General features: G+C 47.2%; 1 protein-coding gene across 1 annotated transcript; it reads right to left on the bottom strand.

Annotated features, from left to right (window-relative positions):
• On the bottom strand, positions 1-24,431 carry ALOX5AP (arachidonate 5-lipoxygenase activating protein). The gene is made up of 5 exons (XM_081214672.1): positions 24,032-24,431; positions 18,191-18,290; positions 9,434-9,504; positions 5,816-5,897; positions 1-437 (listed from the first exon to the last, which is right to left on the bottom strand). The coding sequence occupies exons 1-5, from the start codon at positions 24,240-24,242 to the stop codon at positions 275-277; spliced, it is 627 nt and encodes a 208-aa protein (XP_081070798.1). The 5' UTR covers positions 24,243-24,431; the 3' UTR covers positions 1-274.
• Between the last annotated feature and the right edge of the window lie 693 nt (positions 24,432-25,124).

Here is a 25,124-nt window from a genome sequence, read left to right as displayed (position 1 = left end):
TGCATTTTATTTTAGGAAAACATAAATCGGGTCACAAAACATCTTCGGAAAGCAGGATAAGTAAGAAACACACAGACGGGATCTGAAGAGCAAATCTGGTGCCACCATCATGTTCCAGGGTGGAGCTGACATGAAGATATTCTCTTCCAGGAAAAGTGAGGTTCACTCAAGCTGCAAAGCCCAGGGGGTCATCAGATTTACAGCATCGTTTAAAGGGTTGAGTTATGATGGCTTCTAGGTATTGATTAGCTGAGCACACCCACCCGGAATTCAGTTAGGGGATGAGAAGGAGCGGGGAGATGGTGGTGGTGACTGTCTTGATGTAGTTTTCAAAGTCACTTCCGAAAAAGAGGATGAGGAAATAGTTGACTATCCCAGCCAGGGACATGAGGAACAGGAACAGGATGATGCGTTTCCCAAATATGTAGCCAGGTGTGCTGGAAAGAAAGTAAATAGAAAACTGTAGAAGCAGCACAAATGATACCAATTTAACAAAAAATATTATCACTTTGAGATACAGGGGGTTTAAATTACAGCTCCTTTTACTCTAGAATGCTCCATTTACTTCATATGAAGGATGGAAGTGTCTTAGCTACTATTAGTCATTGAATCTATTTCAAAACCAAGCTAAAGGAACCTCAAACCCATCACCATTAGGGCTCTTCTCTCCGGCTTCTCTGTGCCATCGGAATGCCAGCTCCTGGATGGCATGAAGGTGGTGGCTTCTGCTGGTCAGCAGGGTTCTGACCGGGGATTGGGAACCCATGGGCTGCCTAAGAGGAGCTGTGCTGGCCAATGTGTGGAATGCAGGACTTTCAGTGCCTCTATGTGAGAAGGATGGTTTCAATGAGCCAAGAAGGCTGGTGGAGTCTAAGAGGTGCTTTGGCCTCTGAGGGCTCCATCTAGTCTCCTGAGGCTGCCTGGGAATAACTCACGCTCGCACTAAAGAGGGCCGACCCCCAGCGCTGGAAGGCAGGCCCTTACAGTCTAAGTGAATCCGAGGAGGGAGACTTTTCCTCGCCTTCTGTCAGAGGCTCGAAATCCTAAGCCGCTTAGACAGAGCATCAGCTGGTGTCAGGAGGCGTCTCCCCAGTGACATGTGACCACCTAGCTGTGCACAGGGGCTGCCCTGGCTTCCTCTCTCCCCTGCAGCATCCTCCTATGACAGCTGTGGCTGGTCCATATGTGCAGCACTGGCATGTTTGGAAAGTCCAGCCAAGTGAACTCTAAGGCTGTTAGTAAAGACCCCGGCGAGGGGCCCCTGTGGCAATCAGGAGTGCTCCCTGAGATCAGCCAGCTCAGCTAAACAGATGCCTTAATGCTGCTTGGCCCTTGTTTGCTACAGTCAGAGAGCAGAATGTGTCATCCATAGGTTCGACGTTAGAAATTTTATCTTTTTGAAAGGAACCCCCAAGGTTCATAAGGCAACTCCTGATATTCCTGTGTCGAGAATTTGAAAATCATTCCACCGTTGAGTATGAACGTCCTCGCTGCCCACAGTGTCCCGTGGACCCGCAGCACGGAAACTTGTTGGAAATGCAGAATCCCAGGTCCCTCCCCAGATCCACTGGGTCAGAGTCTGTGCCACTGACAAGCTCCCTCTGTGACTCCTGGGCCCAGTAAAGTCTGGGAGGCACTGCCAGCTCCTTAGCCGGCTGTGTTCCTCTCTCCTTGGTTTCCTGTTCACAGTCCTGCTCATGAAGTGACACATTCTAGCTCTTTGTTGGGGAAAAAAAAGTTTGGTCCCAAAAGAGAGTGTCATGAGCTGAATTGTATCCCCTGCATTCATGTGTTGAAGTTCCTAAACCCCAGTACTGCAGAATGACTATTTAGAAAGAGGGTCTTTTTTTTTTTTTTTTTTGCTGTATGCGGGCCTCTCACTGTTGTGGCCTCTCCCGTTGCGGAGCACAGGCTCCGGACGCGCAGGCCCAACGGCCATGGCTCACGGGCCCAGCCGCTCCGCGGCATGTGGGATCTTCCCGGACCGGGGCACGAACCCGTGTCCCCTGCATCGGCAGGCGGACTCTCAACCACTGCGCCACCAGGGAAGCCCAGAAAGAGGGTCTTTAAAGAGGGGTAATTAAGATCAAATGAGGTCACTGGGGTGGACCCTAACTCACCATAACTGGTGTTCTTATAAAAAGAGGTGAGGACATGGACATGCACAGAGGGAAGACCACTGAAGACAAAGGGAGAAGACGGCCGTCTGCAAGCCAAGGAGAGAGACCTCAGAGGAAACCAACACTCCTGACATCTTCGTCTTGGACTTCCAGCCTCCAGAACTGTGAGAAAATGCATTTCTGTTGTTTAAGCCCCCCAGTCTGTGGCACTTTGTTATGGTGATCCTCAAAGACAAATACAGAGAATTGCCTGCTAATGCTGATAAGGAATTGAAAAGAAAGCAAAGGAGTCTATTTTTCAGCCAGAGAATAGAGGCTTCTGAGAAATTAAATTGTTAAAAGTCAAATATTGTAGTGACTCAGATTTATCACATGAATGAGGCCACCATATGCTCATTACAGAAACAAGGAAAAGTGATTTGTGAAGCTATTTCAGAACGTGCTCAAGATAAATCTGTGGTGAAGGATGGAACAGGAGTACCTCCTGATGAAACAGTGGTGTTCTTGATTTGGGTAGGATATTTCTAAGGATTCGAGGCGTATCTCCCCTAAGGAGATGGGTCTATGGTGCTGTAACTCTTCCCAGACAAGAACTCAGCACGCTGCCATGTGCAGGGCTAAGTGTGAACAGGGGGGTCCCCAGCTCCGGCCTTTCATTCACTGCATTTTTAAGTCTCAAGCTTGGAGATAGGCTTTTGAAAACTGTGTCCATTATCATTTCTGTAAGCTCAATATTTGGGGTCCTGCACGGTGCCCCTGACTCTGGGAGGTTGCCAGGTCTCTGCCATGCTTACTCTTATCACCTTACAACTGACACAGTACCTGCTCAGAGCAGGTGGTCAGTAAAGGTCCTGAATGATGCTGAGTGAACGAGGGGGGCGTGGGCAATGAGGAGAAGGTGGGCTTGGGTAACCCGAATTCACAGGCCTCGAGTCGCAGCCAATCTTTGCCCAAACCAGCTCTGAGTTGAGAGCTTCAAATTGCAAAGAGGAATTTAGTGGGAGCTCCAACAGGGAACAGGGCTCTGAGGGACAAACAGATAGAGCAGCCTAGATGCAAGGCGGGTGATAAAAGGCAGAGAGTCTTGTAACATCATGCCAACTGCCATTGAGTTTGGGCCCAGATAGTAGCTCAGAATGAAAGGGGAAGAAACTAAAATTCATCCTACACTGCAGTGTCGTTAAGGATGCTACTGATGACCTAATCAGGACAGGGAGAAAGGGGTCACCGTGTCAGGAGAAGGACTGAGAATAAGAGCCATAACTTCTAGGAGTAAAGGAGGGAGATGTAAAATCCTTTCAGGGCAGCTTGAAGCCAGAAGGCGAAGCTTTGGTGAGGGAGATACCTCAAGGAGTGACTTACCTACCCACTGGACCAAAAATGACACTGGAACTTCTGCAGGGAGCAGACCCAAGAGATGATCTAGAGCCCAAGGGAGAAAGGTCTGGGGAAGGAGCTCACTGAGCAGTAACCTCCATGTGTTGGTGAGGCCAAGAACTAAAGCAGGTCCGGAGGGCATTAAGGCGTCTGCAGAGTCCAAGGGTGACACAGCCCAGGGACAGAAGGTGGGGGAAGGAGAGGAGTCCACAACAGAAGACGGATTAGCAAGTAGTTTCTAGAAGGCAGAATTAAAAACCCCCTTGACCTGGGGACTTCCCTGGCGGCCCAGCGGTTAAGACTCTGCACTCCCAATGCAGGGGGCATGGGTTCGAGCGCTGGTCAGGAAACTAAGATCCGGCATGCCCCACGGCACAGCAAAAAAAAAAAAAAAAAAAATCCCCTTGACATGACCACAGAGGCCCTCAGGCTCACAGCTACCTCAGGCTATATTTTGGTCTAAATTCGGATCAGACAGTTCATCTAGTGTATATCATTTCTGCTGATGACAACTGCCCAGAACACTGTGTTGAGAAAGTATTGTGAGGCCATCCTTGGTCTCGGCGGGAAGGAGCCCCATGATGATTAGTAATGCATATGCAGCGGTGGTGAGAAGGGTCCAGAACTGGCACAGACCGTGGGCTAAGGGGCGATGGGATCTTCCTCCTACCACCTAATGGGGGAGACCAGGGAGGGATTTAAGAGCATAGGCCTCATTTCAATGAGGTCCAGAGATGTGTCCATTTTTAAATCTATATCCTGTTGTTTATTCTTGTTCATTCCCTAGTAGTGACTACCTTTGAAATAAAAAGAGCCTGTGGGTAAATGGACATATTTCGTCATGTCCCACAGAGTGTCTTGGAATTAAAGCAACTTTAAGGGAATTCCCTGCTGGTCCAGTGGTTAGGACTCTGTGCTTTCACTGCCATGGGCCCGGGTTCAATCCCTGGTCGGGGAACTAAGATCCCGCAAGCCACGCGGCGTGGCCAAAAAAATTTAAAAATTAAAGCAACTTTAAGATCTCAGGCAAGTGGTGACGGATACAGAGGAGACCAGTGACTGGGCTGAATTCCTGGGACTTTGGGGGAGGAAGATGGGACTTTGGGAGAGCCAGCCAGGAGAGCAGGGCCCCTCATTTCACTGATAGTTACTCTGCCGCCTTCAACTCTGGACAACAGATAAACCTCTGGGGAAAGGCAGAATAGAGGTTTTCCAGGATAAAGAAGGATAAAGAATATCACTGAGGACAGCACTGATAAGGATGTGAGAGGTAATGGAGTTGTGGGTTTAGAGGATAAATAAAAACGTCACTAGAGAGGAATGAGGGGGAGGTGATCTTGGAGGAGACTCGCTGGGGCACCAGCATTCCTCTCCGGCTGCAGCTGACCATCCAACCACCCGAAATCACTCAGCTTCGCAGGCCCCCGGGTTCCCCAGAAGCAGTGTTTTCACCTGGTGACCTTCTGGGATGGCACTGCCTTCATCACCGCCGAAGGAGGCTCTCTGAACGGAGAGTCCCTTATCCACTAGAGGGGGCGCTATTGTGAGAGACAGAGAGAAGTGAAGCCACACAAGGGAGAGACATGGAGCGGGAGGCTGGGGTCAGCATGTGGGCGGAGCTCCCAGAGCAGCTTCCCGGCCTTCAGAGCCCATGAGGAATTCTGATCACTCAGGAACTGGTGGAAATTGTAACTCAAACATTTCTTCTTCAAGTATTATCATTCATTTTACTAAAATCCAGCCTTCCCAACCCAGGTCTAGGGAAAGTACAGTTGCCGCTTTGGGCGACGTGTGTAAGCAGCGCAGGGGTGACTCTATCTACTGGCTCCGTCTGATGCCGGCTAGCCCATCTAACTGTCTCAACATTCTTTCTGCGGGTCCCCGGATGATCTGTTACTCAAGAGAGCTCCTCACAAGGTGCAAGCTTTCATTCTCGTTTCTCAAGGCAAACAATGAAATGTTTCACTCACTGGAGGCTTTGGGAAGCCAGACAGAGACCGTCATTCAAGCCCCAGACTCTGCAGGGTGGGAGTAGAGGGTGTGGGGTTGCAAAGAATGCGTTAAAGCATCCTTTGTGAGCCCAGCACCGAGTGGAGGAATTTTTAAATGGGAAAACTAGTCAAGGGCCCCAGCTGTATTCCAGAACCAGCAAAGCTCAGGGAGAAAAGGACGAGGGACCCCAGTCGACCTCTGCCCTCCCACCCTGAGTGGTCCCACGGGGCCTTAAATGGTAGACAGAATACCGTTGTGAATGATCACTCTTCCAGCTGAAAAAGTACGACTCCCTGCACGGTTCTTAAACAGTCCCAGTGGCCTACCTCTGCGTTCTCTCCCCCAGGTAGCCAACAAAGTACTTTTGCCTCACAAACAGGTACATCAGTCCGGCGAAAGCTGCAGGAACTAAGTGGAGAAAGGAAAACACCTCGCGTTAGTGTCGCTGACCCCAAAGCATGCTAAGTTAACCCAATATTAATACAGTCATTATGCAATCAATGTTGGTCACCAAATTGAGCAGAGGCCTCAGCTTCTGCCAGTCGGGGCCGATGTGAAGTTCAGCAAAGAGCCTGCAGCTGGAAGAAACCTGAGGTCTTTAATAATAGTCATGTTGTGAAGTAAGTCAGAAACAGAAAAACAAATACCGCATACTAACACATATACATGGGATCTAAAAAAAAAATGGTTCTGAAGAACCTAGGGGCAGGACAGGAATAAAGATGCAGATGTAGAGAATGGACTTGGGGACATGGGGAGGGGGAAGGGTAATCTGGGACGAAGTAAGAGAGTGGCATGGACTTATATACACTACCAAATGTAAAATAGATAGCTAGTGGGAAGCAGCTGCATAGCACAGGGAGATCAGCTCGGTGCTTTGTGACCACCTAGAGGGGTGGGATAGGGAGGATGGGAGGGAGACACAAGAGGGAGGGGATATGGGGATTTATGTATATGTATAGCTGATTCACTGTGTTATACAGCAGAAGCTAACACACCATTGTAAAGCAATTATACTCCAATAAAGATGTTAAAAAAAAAAACTCAACAGAAAAAATAAAACGAAACAATCTAATTAGAAATTTAACAAAAGACATGAAAGATATTTCAGCAAAGGGGGTGTACAAATGGCAAAAAAAAGCACATGAAGATTATTCTCATTAGACGTTATAAGGAAGCACAAATTAAAACTATAATGAGACATCACTACACGCCTATCAGAATGGCTAACAAAAAATAACGATAACACCAAACACTGATGAGGATACATATTGCTGGTGGGAATGTGAAATGTTACAGTCTGGTAAAGACTTCAAGAATTTCCTACAAAACTAAACATGGAATTACCATATGGTACAGCAACTGTACACTTGGGCATTTATCTCAGAGAAATAAAAAATTATGTTCACATAAAAAAATAATAATAATAGTCATGTTACCCTGTATTGGCATCACGGTGTAGTTCACAAAGTCTTTTCAAACCCTTCATCTAATTTGAATCCTTTTCACATGACTGATATCATCTTTTCTATTTCCAGATGTGGAAACATGGGCTCCATTGGCCAAGGGGCTTGTGTAAGACTGTCAGCTTGTAAATGTGTGTGTGCGTGTGTGTGTGTTTGGGAGGAGAGCTGGACTTGAACCCAGAGGCCTGCTCTGAAGCTGGTTCTCTTCAAAGTACACCCTTCACCTGTGGGCCTCCAGGAATTGCGATGCGCAACCTTTTCTGAACAATTGCTACAGTTCAGGAAAGATCTCTGGGGAAAGAAATGCCCTTTGCATTCCAGCCAAAGAACCCCATGGAGTCCTGAACACTTGGAGCTGAGAGTTAGGAAACCCAGACCCACCAGGACTATTATGACCTGGAGCTAATGCTTAACTCATTCCACATCTGGACAAAGGGCTGATTCCAGCTTTCCTACCTATCAGGAATTAATAGGCGGGTGAAACAGAAGTATGGGTATAAAAGCTCTGTGAAAGCCCCCCAGCGTTATTCAAATACCAAATTAAGTGCATTAACCGAGCACTTTTTATGTGTCACCTACTGCCCGAGGCATACCAGGTACTCTGGTCTCTGACCCTCTCTTCTCTGAAGGTCACAAAATTGTCACAATTCACAATTTGCCTTGGACAAAGTCTTTCCTGGTTGGTCCCTTCAGGGTGGCTCTGCTTTAACTTACCGGCCCATCTCTCTTTCACTGGGAGCTAAGGTGAACATGACCTAAAAGAAATCAGGGTGCCAAGTGGCTGAACTCATCACCCATATGCAGGGAATGGCGCCCACCTCTGGTGTGGACCTGGGCTGCTTGGAACACCAGGAGAGGTGTCGTGGATTCAAATCCAGGGTCTAAAATTCTCAGGTTTGAGCAAGTTCTCCTGGGGTCTGGGTTCCTGCTCTGTAAAGTGATGGGTTTGGGCTGGGGCTCCTTTCACCTAAAAAACTCTACAATCTACCATATTCATAGGAAGTGATGATTATTGAACAGGGGTGACTGACACTTCTGTCTCCCAGCAATGCCAACACTTGTTTTGGTAGAAAATGCATATTTCCAGGACCCTGAAACCCCTTCCAACTCCCTTTGTATTTAACTAACCAGAACAACTCCAGATTCACCTGTATCAAGTATCGTCTAAGGCATAAAAGGAATCATCGGGAGTCTAAGTGTAGTTTGACTTGATTTTTCAAGTGATGCCAGACATGTTTCTTGTTAAACTGAGGACAGAAAGTGGGAAATAAAGAGTGAGCTTACTGACAGCCTTACAGTGCACATGATATTCCTGAAGTGGTTTCTGCTACCATCCCTCACCTCTCTTCTCTCTCACTGCACCTTATTCTTTTCCTTCATGGCATGTCTCACTCTTGGCAAAAATTTATCCATTCATTTATTTTCTATGGTCCATCTCGCCAACTGCTGTGTGCTTCACCACCATCTCTGTTTTATTTATCGCTGTGTATCCAGGGACAGGGCTTGGCACATAGTAGGTGTTCAATGTATATTTTTATGGAAATAAATAAAGAGGATACTTGTGAAAAATCCAGGATTTAGTCAGAAAGACCTTGGCTCCCATCCTGGCTCTGTTATTCACCAGCTGAGCAACCTTGAAAAAGTCACTTTATGTCCCTGAACCAAAGGGTCCTCAAAGGTAACAGGGGGAAATAATATCCACTTTACCTACTTTATAGAATGAGTGAAGGCCAGAGGACACTAGTGGCCTTTTCTCACGCACCGCTGGGCCACAGCATGGAAGCCGGCCAGGTCATGCCGAGCCTTCACCAGACACAGTGCCAGTCTCCAAAGGGGACCAAAAATACCACAGAGGGACTCCCCCTGGTGGTCCAGTGGTTAAGACTCTGTGCTTCCAATGAAGGGGGCGTGGGTTCGATCCCTGGTCGGGGAATTAGGATTCCACATGTCACGTGGCACGGCCCCCCCCCAAAAAAAAACCCACCACTCGGGTTTCCATTTAATTTTAAATCAACTCTGGGTGTCAACTTGCTGAAGTCAAGACCGTGGGCTGCTAAGAACCGGGGAGGCTGGAGACCTGGACCGAAGAAGGACCACATGCAGGAGCCGATTAGCAGGACCGCCAAGTGACAGCTGGCCCAGAATAGACCCCTCGGGCGCTCTCATTTAGAATGCCCTTGTATCTGAGCTAACACTGCTTAAGGATTCTGAGTCACATTTAGCCTTAAACCACCCTTGTCAGCGCAGCCACTCTCCACCAGCCACCAGGGGGCCATCATTAGCGATGCATTACCGCAGGGCTCCGCGCGGGCACCCCGCCCGCTGAAACATGGCGTCCGGAGTGTCTCGCCTCTCCAGGGCTTCATGGATTGGAGCTGGAGGGCAGGCAAAGCCTTTTCAGCAAAAAGCCTGCACTCGAATCTCCGGGTGATGCATCATGTTTCAGAAAGAGAACACACAAGGAGAAGCCTGGGTTACCTTGGCTGCAGAGGAGCCCGGCGCTCCAGAGCATGACAAGGAAGGTGGGGTACGCATCGACACAGTTCTGGCTGTAGAATAAATACACAAGGGGAAACATCAGAAGACACGTTACTGCAGTGCAGTCTGAAAATTACCTGAAACCCCGAATTAATAATCACTGTCGCGCACAGCACAAACCCCATTCATAATTCCACTGACCTTTACCTGATAAGACGTCAGAAACAGACAGTGGTGTGTGTAAAGCGGACACGTGTTCGGAATCCATCCGCTCCCTTCCTTGGTGAAGCCGATCGGAGACCCACTTTCTTGATGGATTCGCCTTGGCAGGATTCCTGTTCCCAGTTACGCCAAAGCGCTTCTTGGAATTGAAAAGTGAGCGCCGCGGACAGCAGGGCTGGGCGGCAGTCAGGGTCGGGGCAGCAGGGAAGAGGGACCCAACTAAGAAACCTTCAGGTCAGACACACAAGTCAGCCCAGACACGCAGGCCAGGCTGAGGAAGGCAAGGCGAGCCTCAAGCATTAGAGGGACCGGGGTTGGTTCAGCAAAGCTGGTGCTCCCGGCGTTATCTTGCTGCTGCAGCAATGGCTTTGTGTAGGGCTCAGTCCTCACCCCCGTGTTGGTGTCTTACACCCTTGGTCTTCTTTAAACTCAGGCAATCCTGTGAGTACACATGGTGACTGCATGCGTTTCCTGTGGCTCCTGGGACAATTAGCCACAAGCTCAGTGGCTTAAAACAAGACAAATTGATTATCTGGAGGTCAGAAGTCTGAAATCGGTTTCATTGGGCCAAAATGAAGGTGTCCGCATGGCTGCATTCCTTCTGGAGATGTATCGCTTCTGTTTCCTTGCTTTTTCCAGCTTCTAGAGATCGCCTGCATTCCTTGGCTTGTGGACCCTTCCAACCTCAAAACCAGCAATGTCTGATCATGTCTTCTTTGCGACACCAACTCTTCTGCCTCCTTCTTCCACATTTGAAGGACCCTTGTGATTACATTGGGTCCCACCCAGATAATCCAGAATAATCTCTTAAATTGAACTTCAATTCAGCTGGTTAGCAACCTTGATTCCTCCTTGCCATGTAACATAACCCATTCACATGTTCCCGAGATTAGGATGTGAACACCTTTGGGGGTCATTATTCGGCCTACCACAATTAGTCTCATGTTTCAGATGAGAAACTGAATCTTGGAGAAGTTGAATAACTTGCCCAGGGTCACCCAGCTACAGAGTAGCAAAGCCAGGATTCACAGCCTGGTCAGTACGACTCTAAAACCAGGTGTGTTACCTCTTCGACTCTACAGGCACACCTCAGAAATAGTGTGGGTTCAGTTCCACACCGTCACGATGAAGCAAATGCCGGATAAAGCAAGTCACAGGAATGTTTTTGTTTCCCAGTACACATAAAAGTGATGTTTATGCTATACTATAGTCCAATATATGTGCAATAGCATTATGTCTAAAAAACAAGGTACATACCTTAATTTAAAAATGTTATTGCTAAAAAATGGTAACCATCATGTGACAATGCAGGGCTGCTGCAAACCTTCAATTTGTAAAAACAAAACAAAATAAAACAAAAAACCCACAGTATTTGTGAAGCACAATAAAAAGAGGCATGCCTGCACTAAAGCAAACAGCAAGTGTTCTCTTGAGTTTACAGCCTAGATCAGAACAATCAATATGCACGTCCGTGGAAACACAACACAAGAAGACTCAAAAGAGGAGGGGCAATGCAATAGAGCGGGAAGGATTTGGTGACTAGGATTTCGTCCCCCACCTGACATTAACCTGCTGTTTGTGACTGGCAAAGCAATCTCTCTGGACTTAGTTTCCTTACCAGTAAAACTAAGAGACTAATACAGAATAACTCTGAGATCCACTTAAGCTCTAAGAGTCGATGGTCTAATGTACTGGTTCTCAAGGTGTGGCCCCTGGATCAGCAACGTCAGAATCACCACAGAACTTGTTGGAAATGCAAATGTTAATGCCTTCCTTGGACCTAAGGAATTAAAAACTCTGAGGGCGGACCCAGCAAGAATTTTAACAGCCCTCCAGGTGATTCTGATACATACTCAAGTTTGAGAACCACTGGTCTAAGGTAATTCGAACTGTATAGGTAAAAGCAAAGACGCAATTTTCAAATTACATTTGGCCTTTTATCCAAATTCCTTCTTTGGATTCTTCATCTGGATCCTTCCTGATCTGTTTCTCATAAAGTTCCCTAAAAATCAGCCTTGAAGCCTCGTTCAAACCGATAGGATCTCATGATTCAGTTGGTACCACTGAGAACCCTGGAATGACCAGCCTTTGGGCTGTCCCCTGCAGAGAACCCAGAGGTTGGGTCTCAGGGGCCTTCAGACCTTTCTAATGGTCAAAAAATCCTTTACCGGAGAAGTTAACAAATGGAAAAGGTAAGAAACCAATGTACCCTGTCCTGGATAGACACAGGAGAGCCAGAAGAGCCCAGATGACACTGCTGGGGGCTCTGGATACCCAGGATTTCCAATGATCTATGGACACAGTAAGAACTCCGAAGGGCGGGAGTCCCTTACAAATCTGCCATTTGGGGTGAAGCACTTAGTGAGTAAACAAGCCCGAAAGTGATAACTGTAGCAGCCGCAAAGCAAATGCATCACGTCTATTCTTACACCTCATTAGAGACACAAAACTGCAGACTCAGGACTGAGAAAAGATCCATCTCCCAGTTTCAGAAAACTAGAGAGAAAATTCCTTTATTTAGTTGAATAATGTTCCATGTCTGATGGGATCTAATACCTGACGCTCCAACAGTTTGAAAATCTATTAATATCAAAGCTCTCCCCTGCTTCCTCTCATTCTCAAGCTTCTGTTTTGTTTGTTTTGAAGTTGTGATTTTGTCTGGGTGATGCAAAATTTTTAAAAATTCTTTATTGTCCAAGGGATGTGCTCATAGAGAGAAGTGTCTAGTGATGTGGCATTAGATCAGCCATTCAGTCATTCCTGCCTCTTATATCAAGTCACCATGGGCCCTGGTACAACACAGTCTGCCTGGAATTGAATGAAATTCTCCCAACTCTAAGAAAATGAGCTCTTCTCTGGATTTCTAGAATACGCCCAGAGTCCTAACCTCCATTCTGGCTCAAGCCAGTCCCTCTCCCCATCCAGGACCTCTGACACATCTTCCATCCACAGCTGCGTGCATACATGCCCCTCCTCGCCAGAGGGCCGCTGCTGGGCTGAACTCAAGCAGCTTTTGTCCTTTGGTCAGTGATACAGCTGCCTTTAGAGACCTTAGAGGTCACTCGTGTGGTCCCTAAAGTCACAAAGCCTGGGTCCCACTCGGGGCTGCCACTTTTTTTTTTCAGTATTAAAATGTTTAATTTTATATTGTCTTTACCACCTTTTATCTTCTTCTTTTTTTTAAACATAGAGTATAATTACTTTACCATGGTGTGTTAGTTTCTGCTTTATAACAAAGTGAATCAGCTATACATATACATATATCCCCATATCTCCTCCCTCTTGCATCTCCCTCCCACCCTCCCTATCCCACCCCCTAGGTAGTCACAAAGCACTGAGCTGATCTCCCTGTGCTATGCAGCTGCTTCCCGCTAGCTATCTATTTTACGTTTGGTAGTGTATATATGTCCATGCCACTCTCTCACTTCGTCCCAGCTTACCCTTCCCCCTCCACGTGTCCTCAAGTCCATTCTGTATGTCTGCATCTTTATTCCTGTCCTGCCCCTAGGCTCTTCATAACCTTTTTTTTTTTTTTTAGATTCCATGTATATGTGTTAGCATACGGTATTTGTTTTTCTCTTCCTGACTTACTTCACTCTGTATGACAGACTCTAGGTCCATCCACCTCACTACAAATAACTCCATTTCATTTCGTTTTATGGCTGAGTAATATTCCATTGTTATATGTGTCACATCTTCTTTATCCATTCATCTGTTGATGGACACTTCGGTTGCTTCCATGTCCTGGCTATTGTAAATAAAGCTGCAATGAACATTGTGGTACATGACTCTTTTTGAATTATGGTTTTCTCTAGGTGTATGCCCAGTAGTGGGATGCCTGTGTCATATGGTAGTTCTATTTTTAGTACTTTAAGGAACCTCCATACTGTTCTCCCTAGTGGCTGTATCAATTTACGTTCCCACCAAAAATGCAAGAGTGTTCCCTTTTCTCCACACCCTCTCCAGCATTTATTGTTTGTAGATTTTTTGATGATGGCCATTCTGACTGGTGTGAGGTGATACCTCATTGCAGTTTTGATTTGCATTTCTCTAATGATTAGTGATACTGAGCATTCTTTCATGTGTTTGTTGGCAATCTGTATATCTTCTTTGGAGAAATGTCTATTTAGGTCTTCTGCCCATATTTGGATTGGGTTGTTTGTTTTTTTGATATTGAACTGCATAGGCTGCTTGTAAATTTTGGAGATTAATCCTTTGTTGGTTGCTTCAAAATATAGGCAAATATTTTCTCCCATTCTGAGGGGTGTCTTTTCATCTTGTTTATGGTTTCCTTTGCTGTGCAAAAGCTTTTAACTTTCATTAGGTCCCATTTATTTATTTTTGCTTTTATTTCCATTTCTCTAGGAGCTGGGTCAAAAAGGATCTTGCTGTGATTTATGTCATAGAGTGTTCTGCTTATGTTTTCCCCTTAGAGTTTTATAGTGTCTGGCCTTACATCTAGTTCTTTAATCCATTTTGAGTTTATTTTTGTGTATGGTGTTAGGGAGTGTTCTAATTTCATTCTTGTACACGTAGCTATCCAGTTTTCCCAGCACCACTTATTGAAGAGGCTGTCTTTTCTCCATTGTATGTTCTTGCCTCCTTTATCAAAAATAAGGTGACCATATGTGCATGGGTTTATCTCTGGGCTTTCTAACCTGTTCCATTGATCTATATTTCTGTTTTTGTACTAGTACCATACTATTTTGATTACTGTAGCTTTGTAGTATAGTCTGAAGTCTGGGAGCCTGATTATTCCAGCCCCATTTTTCTTTCTCAGTATTGCTTTGGCTATTCACGGTCTTTTGTGCTTCCATACAAATTGTGAAATTTTGTGTTCTAGTTCTGTGAAAAATGCCATTGGTAGTTTGATAGGGATTGCACTGAATCTGTAGATTGCTTTGGGTGGTATAGTCACTTTCACAATGTTGATTCTTCCAATCCAAGAACATGGTATATCTCTCCATCTGTTTGTATTGTCTTTAATTTCTTTCATCAGTATCTTACAGTTTTCTGCATATAGGTCTTTTGTCTCCTTAGATAGGTTTATTCCTAGGTATTTTATTCTTTTTGTTGCAATGGTAAATGGGAGCATTTCCTTCTTGTTCAGATTTTTCATCATCAGTGTATAGGAATGCAAGAGATTTCTGTGCATTAATTTTGTATCCTGCTACTTTACCAAAATCATTGATTAGCTCTAGTAGTTTTCTGGTAGCATCTTTAGGATTCTTTATGTATAGTATCAAGTCTTCTGCAAACAGTGACAGTTTACTTCTTTGCTGATTTGGATTCCATTTATTTCTTTTTCTTCTCTCATTGCTGTGGCTAAAACTTCCAAAACTATGTTGAATAATAGTGCTGAGAGTGGGCAACCTTTTCTTGTTCCTGATCTTAGTGGAAATGGTTTCAGTTTTTCACCACTGAGAACCATGTTGGCTGTGGGTTTGTCATATATGGCCTTTATTATGTTGAGGTAAGTTCCCTCTATGCCTACTTTCTGGAGGGTTTTTATCATAAACGGGTGTTGAATTTTGTCAAAAGCTTTTTCTGTATCTATTGAGATGATCATATGGTTTTTATTCTTCAAAATATGGTTTATCACATTGATTGATTTACGTATATTGAAGAATCCTGCAACCCTGGGATAAGTCCCTGCTACTTGGAAGTGAGTCCAGTGGAGGGAGAAGGGACCTCAGGGTGTCATTTACCAAACTGCATTTTGTGAAACACTAAACCTTTGATATGCTCTAGAAAAAAAAAAAAGGAAGGGTGTCTGTAGTTAAATAAGACCTCTCCTTCTTGTAGAACCAAGAATCACAGTGTCTTAGTACTTTAAAGTTTCTCAAAAGTCTTGCTGTACAGAACTTATTCTTTTCTTTAACACCTGTTAACAGCCCATGAACTTGTAATCTATGGGTCACATTTTGGAAAATGACACATCTGCAGAGACCCATCTTCTCTCCACAACCTGTGCTCACCCACACTCATGGAGAAGAAACTTAGGTCAGTTAACTGAGACTTTTCTCCAAAAATCAAACTTTGACGGCTCTGGCTGTGCTGGGGACAGGACTTTGATCTATGTTTTAGACACATGAAGACAGAGTCAAGGTCGAGATCTTTTTAACTCTCAAACCCTGACTCAGCTCTGCCCTCGAGGGAGATGGGTGGTAGCGCAGCCCACTAACCGAGGCTGAGTCTGAGCTGAAGGCCTCACCTGGCTGGGACGTCTGTTTACCAACAGCCCCCAAATCTTGAACTCTCTGGATCACTCAACAGTCATACTTTATGCTGAAAAACATGCATCAGCCCTTTCAATCCACCAGCATCATTTATTCTTTCTGCTATTTTTCCCCTTATACAGTCTCTAAACATTTATGATCCCACACGCCATCAACCAAGAGTTTTGATCATGCAACCCTATGACGGGTGTATTTATGTACAAATTATATACACATCCTTCTCTCAATCTGTATATTAAAATTGAGTAAAGTTCAATTTCCTATTTTTTAGATAGCAACATAAACTACATGTTCTTTTCTTCTCACACCCCTCCGGCTCTTCTTGTACCCCTCTTTGGTGCTTTTGGAGGCCCCTGGAGAAGCTATCACTGGGGATGACTTTCTACCGGGCTATCACATAAGGCCCTTCCTGGTAGCTTCCTGGCTGGGGCACACAGACCCGGGGGCTCCCAGCGTCGCCAGCAGGCGGCAGCCTCTGGGTTGATCTTCAGCACCGTCCACAACCCACCCCAGGCACACACAGGGCGCTGCCAGCTGGGTCAGGGAGGAAGTAGTCTTTGTAACAAAACCACAGCAGTGTCTGGGCAACCTTTTAATTACAGAAAATCCCCCTCCGCTCCCCCCTCCCCCCAAAGCTCCGACCTCTCCACAGCTCTCTCTCCCCCCATCCCTCTCTCGGGGGGGTAAGTGGGAAAGTCACGTGGGTTTGGGAGCTGGGTGGCAGCACCCATGCGGTGGGGACCCCCAGGCGGCACCAATCACCCACCACTCTCCTCTAGCGCCTTCGGACGTCAGGGATGCCACCTGGAGGCTGGCAGCGGGGACCAGGCGTCAGCGAGGCGTCTTCTGAGAAGCAGGGCTAGTGCGCTCCTGGGGGAGATGGCAGACACCAGGCGGCCTGGCCTGGCCCGGTTCTTCTTCATTTCCGGCAGGATGGAAACTTAGCTTCTCACCCGGTACCGAGAAATTCCGCCGCATGCAGCCCTGCGCCACTTCTCCAGACGGGCCCGGCTGTGCCCCTAAGAACACCGGGTGTAGCACCGGGTGTAACACCGGGGCAGCCGGTGAGAATGTAGTGATCTGGGCGGGAAGAAGCTTCCCTTTCCCAACAGGTAGAATGGCATTCACGTTCTTTGGATTCCATGTGCGGGGAGGTTCTGGCGTTACCCCTGATGAAGGACACTGTCCTTGCCCCTCTTGCACTCTTGCACGTGGGTGTGTCTGAGGGGCCCTCTCCCATCTCCCCTGCAAACAGCACAGAGGGGCTGCGGGCACCGCACACACTCTCCTCCACGTCCTGTAAACGTGAACATCTAATATGGCTTAAATTGCGCCCTTACGCTTCTTCAATGGATTCTGAGAATTAACCCACCGCAGGTCCGAATCTTAAGATGGAAATCTCCCTGTAAGTAGTTCAGGAAGGGATTTCCTCGGAATCAGACTGCGCAGCAGTGCTGGGTCTGAGGGGCTGGGGCCCACGGGAGACAGAGGGGCCTCGAGGGGCTGCACTGGCTTGTGCTATTCCTGCCGTTGCTTGTGTGGCCACGACTCCCACTCTGGAAGGATCTCTGGAGACATCCAAGTCACCTCCAAGCCGAGACTGAAGGCCAGCTCAGAGCTTCAGCCTCCCTTTCTCACAGGCCAATCACAGGCTCAGAGAAGCAGGTGACAGGCCGCTGGCTGAACCCTCTGTCTGAATGCTTCAGCAGAGAGGAAAATGGATGTTGGATTTGCATCCCAAATAGCACCCGCCTCCTTCACTGAGTTCTTCAGGTGTTTTCAAACAGCTTTTCATTCAGAAGTAAAGCAGGAGAGGTGGGGAAGCCATTGCATAATTCCCCCATTCTCTCCGTTCTGGTTGCTCCATGAGACCTGGCTTAGGAAACGCACTAGAGTCCCCTCCAGACCCCACCGAGGGGACCTGAGGGGCTGCAGGCAGCTGCCAGCTGGTCCTGCCTGTTGCTTCCGAAGCCGGCTGGTGAGCAATGGCTGGATTTCCCGGCAGCCCCTCTGGACTAACGCCCCAGAAAATCAGTCAACTCCACGACTGAATGACTGGCTGAGAGGTTCCCGAACAGGCGGAGCTCCAACCCGCCACCTCACAGCCCGGCTTCCTCTCTTTACGCACCACCACTTGCTAAGATGAGGAAAAGTGCCCCCGAAGTCTCCCAGGTGAAGTTCAAGCTTCCCTGGGAACCCCGCCTCCCCCACCTTTGGAAGGTTGGCCCAGACAGACGTGCAGCCCTGTGCCCAGGCCCCCTCTCTGTCAGTTAGCAGTGTCAGGGTTTGGACTCACTTGGCAGTGTAGACCCGTTCGAAGGCAAGTGTCCCCGTCCTCTGGAAGCTCCACCCATTATGGGTCTTGCTTTCGTGCTCCACCTTGTGGGCAAAGAACCCTGCCAGAGGGAAAGGTTTGGATTTGGTTTATAACGGGGAACATTCACGAGCCTGGTATCCCATTATTTTACTAGAATGTTAGACGGTTCCTTAACTTGACATCTAAAGAGCCCTAAATGTCCTCCATCAAATGTAACTGAGCAAAAATCTATTCAGCAGCTACCCTCCATTAATCACTGCATTTGGTGTTGGTGACTCAACGGTGAGCAAGACACGACCCGCACTTTCAAAGATCCGACCGTCGGAAGAAATAGACAACCAAGTAAAGAAATTACACTACAAGGGACTTGTGCTAAGATCAGATTGAGTGAGACTACAGAGCCATCGAGGGTCAAAGGGCGCAACTTAATTCAGTGTTTGGGACACAGAAGGATTCCTAGAGGAAGTGATATTTAAGATAAAATCTGAAGAACAAGTGTGGCAAGCAGAGGAGACCACTCCACTCTAGTGTAATGGAACGTGCAAAGGTCCAGAGGCAAGAACCTCTGGGGGTCAGTACATCCAGCTTATTGGTGGTGGGGAATGGGAAGTGGAACCTGGTACAATTACAGATGAGACCAAAGAGGTAGGTGGTGAATTGTTCTTTCAATGACATTTCTCTATTATCACTTGCCATGTGCCACACACTCAGCTTACGTCTGAGAACAAAACACACAAAGAGCCTTGGCCTGAGGAGCTTACATTCTGGCGAGGATACAAGAAGAGAAGACAGACCACACACAGTAAACAAAATGCAAAAATTAGAACGACACAGTGTGCCAAGCGCTGTAGACAAAAGAGAAGGCACAGCACGACAGGGGCCGCTGGGGGTGCAGACAGGGTGGCCAGAGGGAGCCCCAGGGAGAAAGCAGTAAGTGAACCAAGGCTGAAGAAGACGGTGGCTGAGAAGTGCCTGCCGGACTTGGCAGCATGACCGTGACCTTGATGAGAGCCACATTAAGAACTTCTGAATTTACTTCCACCTTGAGAGCAACAAGGAGTTACTGGCAGATGTAAGTTGAGGAGCGGCATCGCCAGAAAGCCACTGTGTCTTTAGCATGGTGAGTGTTTAAAGGGGTGAGACCCAGGACAGGGGAAAGACAGAAGGGAGCTGGTTAGGGTGATGCTTGTGGGATTAAGAGATGCTGAGGGGACCGAATCTGCAGGCTGGATGGTGGGGATGGTGGGATAAAGGTCTCTCTCTCTCTCTCTCTCTCACCCCTCCTATTTTATTCCTTTCCTCCTATTTCAAGAGTGAGAAAGGGAAAAGGGTGATTGTCAGGGACCCACTCACAGGGTTTCTTTCCATCAACTTCCTCTTAGGCTCCTCAAAAAGACATAAAAAGGATGCCTTATCCATTGTGTACATGAATAAAAGTCTTCACGTTTTCCTTTTTGTCAAAAGTACATTCCTCTCCTAGAACTGTGCCCGTTTTGAGCAGAGCTGCAGGGCTGGCTTGTCTGAAGGCCCTCTGTTAGGCATTGGACATATGCTCCTGTATTGGGCCTGGCACCAGCTCTGTGAAGTGGGTGGTACTGTCCCCACTTTGTAGACAAGGGCCCTATGGCTCAGGGAGGTTAAATAATTTTCTCAGAGTCACTCCACCGGGGAGCAGGGAGGTTGGGACTCAACTCCAGCTGGGCATTCAAGGGTGTGTCACATAGAAAGAAGCTCCTACTGTCACATAGAAGCTCACTTCAGGGATTCCATCGACTACACAGGGTTTAAGTATCCAACTGTCCACTCTGGACGTCCCTTCTTACCATAGAATACAGTGGAAAATTCTGATCATTGTCTTTCCAGAACCCAAGGTGGCACCGCTTGCCCCTGAACATGTAAACAGAGACCGTATTAAGAAAGTCTGAGGTTACTTCTGCAACCAACTGCACGGCGTGGCCGTCCTTCTCCGAGTCTGCCTCTCTTCTTCCTCTCCTTGCCCAAGAACATTTTCCAAGCCTTAGCCCTCCACCTGCAACCCTGACGCTGCTTCTGCCACCCTCTTCGGGTCTTTGTTCATCAGTGTTTGCCCCATTTCCTGACCTTCAGTCTCTGTTTCCCTCCTAATCTTTACCTTTGAAACACACTCAGATCTTTCCTACCCTCAAAACAAAACAAAAACAGGCCTGCCTTAGTCCTGTATCCCACTAGGGTCTACCTCCCCCTCCTTCTAAGCTAAACGTGAAAGAGTTGGGCCACCTTTGTCCACTCCTCCAAACACTGACACTCCAACTCCTATTTTCCTTGACCACGTTACAGAAACTATGCGTGCAAAGACCACTCACACGCTTCTCTTGGCTGGCTGCTAACGTCAGGCCAAACCAGAGAGACAGAGAGAGACACGGAGAGAGAAGGCTGCAAACGGTGACCGAGAACTTATCACATGCTGGTCTCTGCTGGCTACTCTACCTGTGTTAATGATCTCAGGCAATACCTTCAACCATCACACATAGAAGATATTAGTAACTCCATCTCTCTGTTGAGGAAACTGGTGGTCAGAGAAGGTAAATAACTTTCTCAGGATCACATACAAAGCTCTTGAGATTTTCATTAAGTTAGTATGAGCCAGCAGCGTGATACAAAAGAACAATTCACACATCCATTATTTTAACAGAACTGGTGTCGGAATCTCGGGCACAGTTTCCCTGCATGGAAAACACCCACCTGCATCTTAGAAAGAACATGGCAAGTTGGGGAGTGGGGTAGGAGGGGGAACCCAATGACAAGGGACTCTGGAAACCAAGTCATAGGAGGAATGATACATTGAAGAAGGGATGTTACAGGTGACTTTGTAAACACAGAAGCAGCAGGCACAGTCTCAGCTTTTCCAAAGAACAGACACACCAGTGGATAGAAATTATAAGGCAGCAGATTTCAGTTCCATATAAGAGAGAACTTCCTGAGTAGTGAGTGTTTGAATGAATGAATTCGAGACAAAATACACTGTTTAAAGATCTATGCTTTGGAGTAGGTTTGAATCCCAGTTTCGCCATTACTGGCTCTGGAACCTCCAACCAATGGTCTAACCTCTCCAAGCTCCACTTTGCTTACTTGTGAATTAAGCCAGGACATGGAAGCAACCTAAGTGTCCATTGACAGGTGAATGGATAAAGAAGATGTGGCACATATATACAATGAATATTACTCAGCCACAAAAAGAAACGAAATTGAGTTATTTGTAGTGAGGTGGATGGACCTAGAGTCTGTCATACAGAGGGAAGTAAGTCAGAAAGAGAAAAACAAATACCGTATGTTAACACATTTATATGGAATCTAAAAAAAAAAAAAAAGGTTCTGAGGAACCTAGGGGCAGGACAGGAATAAAGATGCAAACATAGAGAACAGACTTGAGGACACGGGGAGTGGGAAGGGTAAGCTGGGACAAAGTGAGAGAGTGGCATGGACATATATACACTCCCAAATGTAAAATAGATAGCTAGTGGGAAGCAGCCGCATAGCACAGGGAGATCAGCTCAGTGCTTTGTGACCACCTAGAGGGGTGGGATATGGAGGGTGGGAGGGAGACGCAAGAGGGAGGGGATATAGGGATATATGTTTATGTATAGCTGATTCACTTTGTTACACAGCAGAAACTAACACACCATTGTAAAGCAATTATACTCCAATAAAGATGTTAAAAAATTTTAAAAATAAAAAACAAAGCAATATAATACTATATATTTCATAGGGTGCAAGGATTAAATGAGATAATATTATGCCCAGCACCATACTTGACACAAAGCAAATTCTCAATACACTTAACAATGGGAAGGGCAAGGCCAGTGCGTTGTGAGCCCCCGTCAGGGGAGTGTTCAGCAGGGGCTCTTGAGGATGCTGTAAAGAAGACTTCTGCGGTCACCATTCAGGCCTCCGCGCACGAGGCCCGGGTCCCTCCCCTCAGCTCACCCTCTCCTCCCAGTCTAATTAGTTTGGCTTCCTATGGAAATCACTTTCTCTAAATCTGTTTCCCAGGTTTGCTTCATGGCAAAGCTGCTGGCACCTTGGCCAAGAAGTTGGAGGCCCTCTGGATGCTACGCATAGGAAATCCATCTCTCTACACTCCCTGGGAAACCAGGCTTTGGTAGTTCTGGTCCAGGTCTCTTGGAACGAGGTACTTTAAACTTGGTCTGCATTTCCAAACGTGTGTACTGCTGGATCAAGCTGGAAGAGGGCCATGAGTTCAAAGATCTTGATGACTAACGAGCGTCGGGGAGGCAGAAGAGGAGGTTCCACCAGGCGGGTGGGCTCTGGCCCTGCCCCTGGGGAATCGGGCTCACACAATGTACCGAGAGTGCAGAGCTCTCCAACACTGTCACAGACACGGGGACTGACCTCCTTGTCTTGGGACTAGGACAAAGTGCGCCATGCCTGGCAACAACATGTAAATAGTTCCTAAAGCTAACAGAAAGGGTATCAAATGTAATTGGGGGTGGGGCCAGAGTTTTTGCATATTTTCCGCCCTCAGTAAGGTAGACCTGTGGCTGCAACATCGAGGTTAATTAGAACTGCAGAGAGAAGTTCTGGACCTACAACTGGACCTTTGTGTTTGCCTAAAATCTCAACGGTGAAAACAGGTAGAGCTGTTACCTTCCAAGTCATTTGCATTGTTCTTGTTCCCCTGCATGGGCACATTTAACAGTTAGAAACAACAAGTCCTCACAGGGTGATGTCTGCATCACACCACGGAGCCCTGGTCTCTGCCTCAGAGGGGAGCAGGGCTGATCCTAAGCCTCTGAGCGGGAGGCAAGGGCTCCTTCTGTGGCTTCAAAAGGGCAGCAGCATGTCTTCTCCCCCGAGCATGGGTGGGACAACGCTGTGAAAGGGAATTGGGGGGACTGGATGGGGAGGGACAGAGGCTGTGATGCTGGGGCCGTGCTCTCCACACCGCTGCACGTGCACCCCAATCATCTGTGTGCCCAGGAGGAGAAGTCTCCAGCCCGAAGCAGTAGCTGGTCCACACTTGTCTCTCCCCCACCAGGAAGCCTCTTCAGTTCATGGGACTGTGTCAGGGAGACCACTGTGCCCTGTCGTTATCTATCTGAAATGGCTGGCCGAAAGACTGCGGTTCAAACTCAGACATGTGGCCATCTGTAATCTCTCCTCCCCCCTTGCACCAAAGAAGAAGACTTAATCTCATCTGCCAAAAATAACTAGAAATCTCATCGTCCACCTCAAGTCTGCTCCGGGTTTGCTGTGCTTCTATGGAAAAGTCCAGGACCCCCTGGACAGACCAGGGCCAGGGCCTGGGGCATCTCAGGAGAGATGAAAAGAGTCTGTTCTCACAGGAGGAGACCCTCCAGCTTCCCCCGACTCGGCCTGGACCAACAGGAAGCTACCAAAAGTTTCCTTTTTCTTAGCCTAGAGGTGACAGGTGAAGACAGCCCAGCTGCAATTAGTATAACCCAGTGTCTGGGTGAACATATATCTGATTGTCCCTTTCCAGCCTTCCTGCCCTCCAACTGGTCTCTGGCCACAGTAATTCATAGTTAAAATGCTGATTGCAGACACTCCAGTGACGGGTTTTGTACAGCTTGCTGCCCTGGCCCTACAGACATGATTAATCATCCCCATTAACGTGAAAGGACGATTGGGAGAAGGAAAAACCTAAATTCACGCAGAAAGGCTCAAACCCCTATACATTCAAATAAAGATACAAGTACAGATAAAGACAAAAGTGTACATACACACACACACACAACTGTGTAAGCCTGACTTTCAAGCAACTAGAAACAAAATCTACCCTGAGGGAGGGGATTCCCTTACCGTTCTGGACCACACTGATGAGGGTGACGATGGCCAGCAGGACAATATCGCCCAGGGTTTCGTAATCCATGTTTGTTTCAGGCTCCCAGCAAGGACTGCTCAGCTCTGTGGCACCCCAGGCCTGCACTGTGCAGGAAGGGGAAGTGAGGGCCGGACTCTGCCTTTCATCATTAGAATTTCCAAACGTCCCAGCACAATTACAGGGCTTCATCTTCTTCCTTTTTTTTTTTTTTTTTAAATAGCCACCAAAGTACCCTGGCTCAGCGTGTCCTGCCAGAAGAAGCAGGGCTCGGGAGAGAGGCAGGAAGGCAAGAAAAAGTGAAGCATGTTTTTTATTTATTGAGCACCAAAAAGATCTGTGTTCAGAGTACTGTCTTTCTTTCTTTCCTTGAATTCCCAGGAAAAAAATAACTACTTGACACAGGGCAGGGTCCAGAGTAGCAGCCAAGTAATAAGCCCTGGATGAATGAATGAATGAGGAGGAGGTGGACGGCTGATGCCTCTGTTTCCACAGGAAACAAGCAACAAGAGAATTAAAACTAAACCAAAGAACTTAGATAAGGAGCAGAAAGGGGGTCTCCCAGGAAAACTTCCACACAGGAAGGACTGTTAACCACTGCAGCTGGCTTCTCTGAGGTAATTCCTGAGCTACTTCCCTGGAATCTTCACAGCATCATAATAAGAGTCGAGAGAAGGTGTAAGAGGGAACCTGCTGAGGGAGGTAGGTGGTGGCCTGGCATCTTACAGGACAGTTTTCTTCCCTCGGAAGTTACACAGAAAATGCAAGATTCTGCAAACTTCATCCCAGGCTCAACATCTATTTGGCAGTGATGAAGAAGAGCTTTTATCAAAACCTCACTTTGAAAGAGAACATTGGGGGACTTCCCTGGCAGTCCAGTGGTTAAGATTCCGCGACCCCAATGCAGGGGGCACGGGTTCGATCCCTGGTCGGGGAACTAAGATCCCCGCATGCCACACAGCCAGAAAAAACAACAACAACAACAACAAAAAGAAAGAAAGTAAAAAGAAAGAGAACATTGGCCACTCTACTTAGTGGCAGCAGGATTTGCATCTTGCTGTGGGCGAGGCCAGC

Source organism: Mesoplodon bidens, assembly GCF_964165515.1.
Source record: "Mesoplodon bidens genome assembly, chromosome: 17".
Classification (NCBI taxonomy): Eukaryota; Metazoa; Chordata; class Mammalia; order Artiodactyla; family Ziphiidae; genus Mesoplodon; species Mesoplodon bidens.
This window is presented reverse-complemented; position numbering and strand designations above follow the sequence as displayed.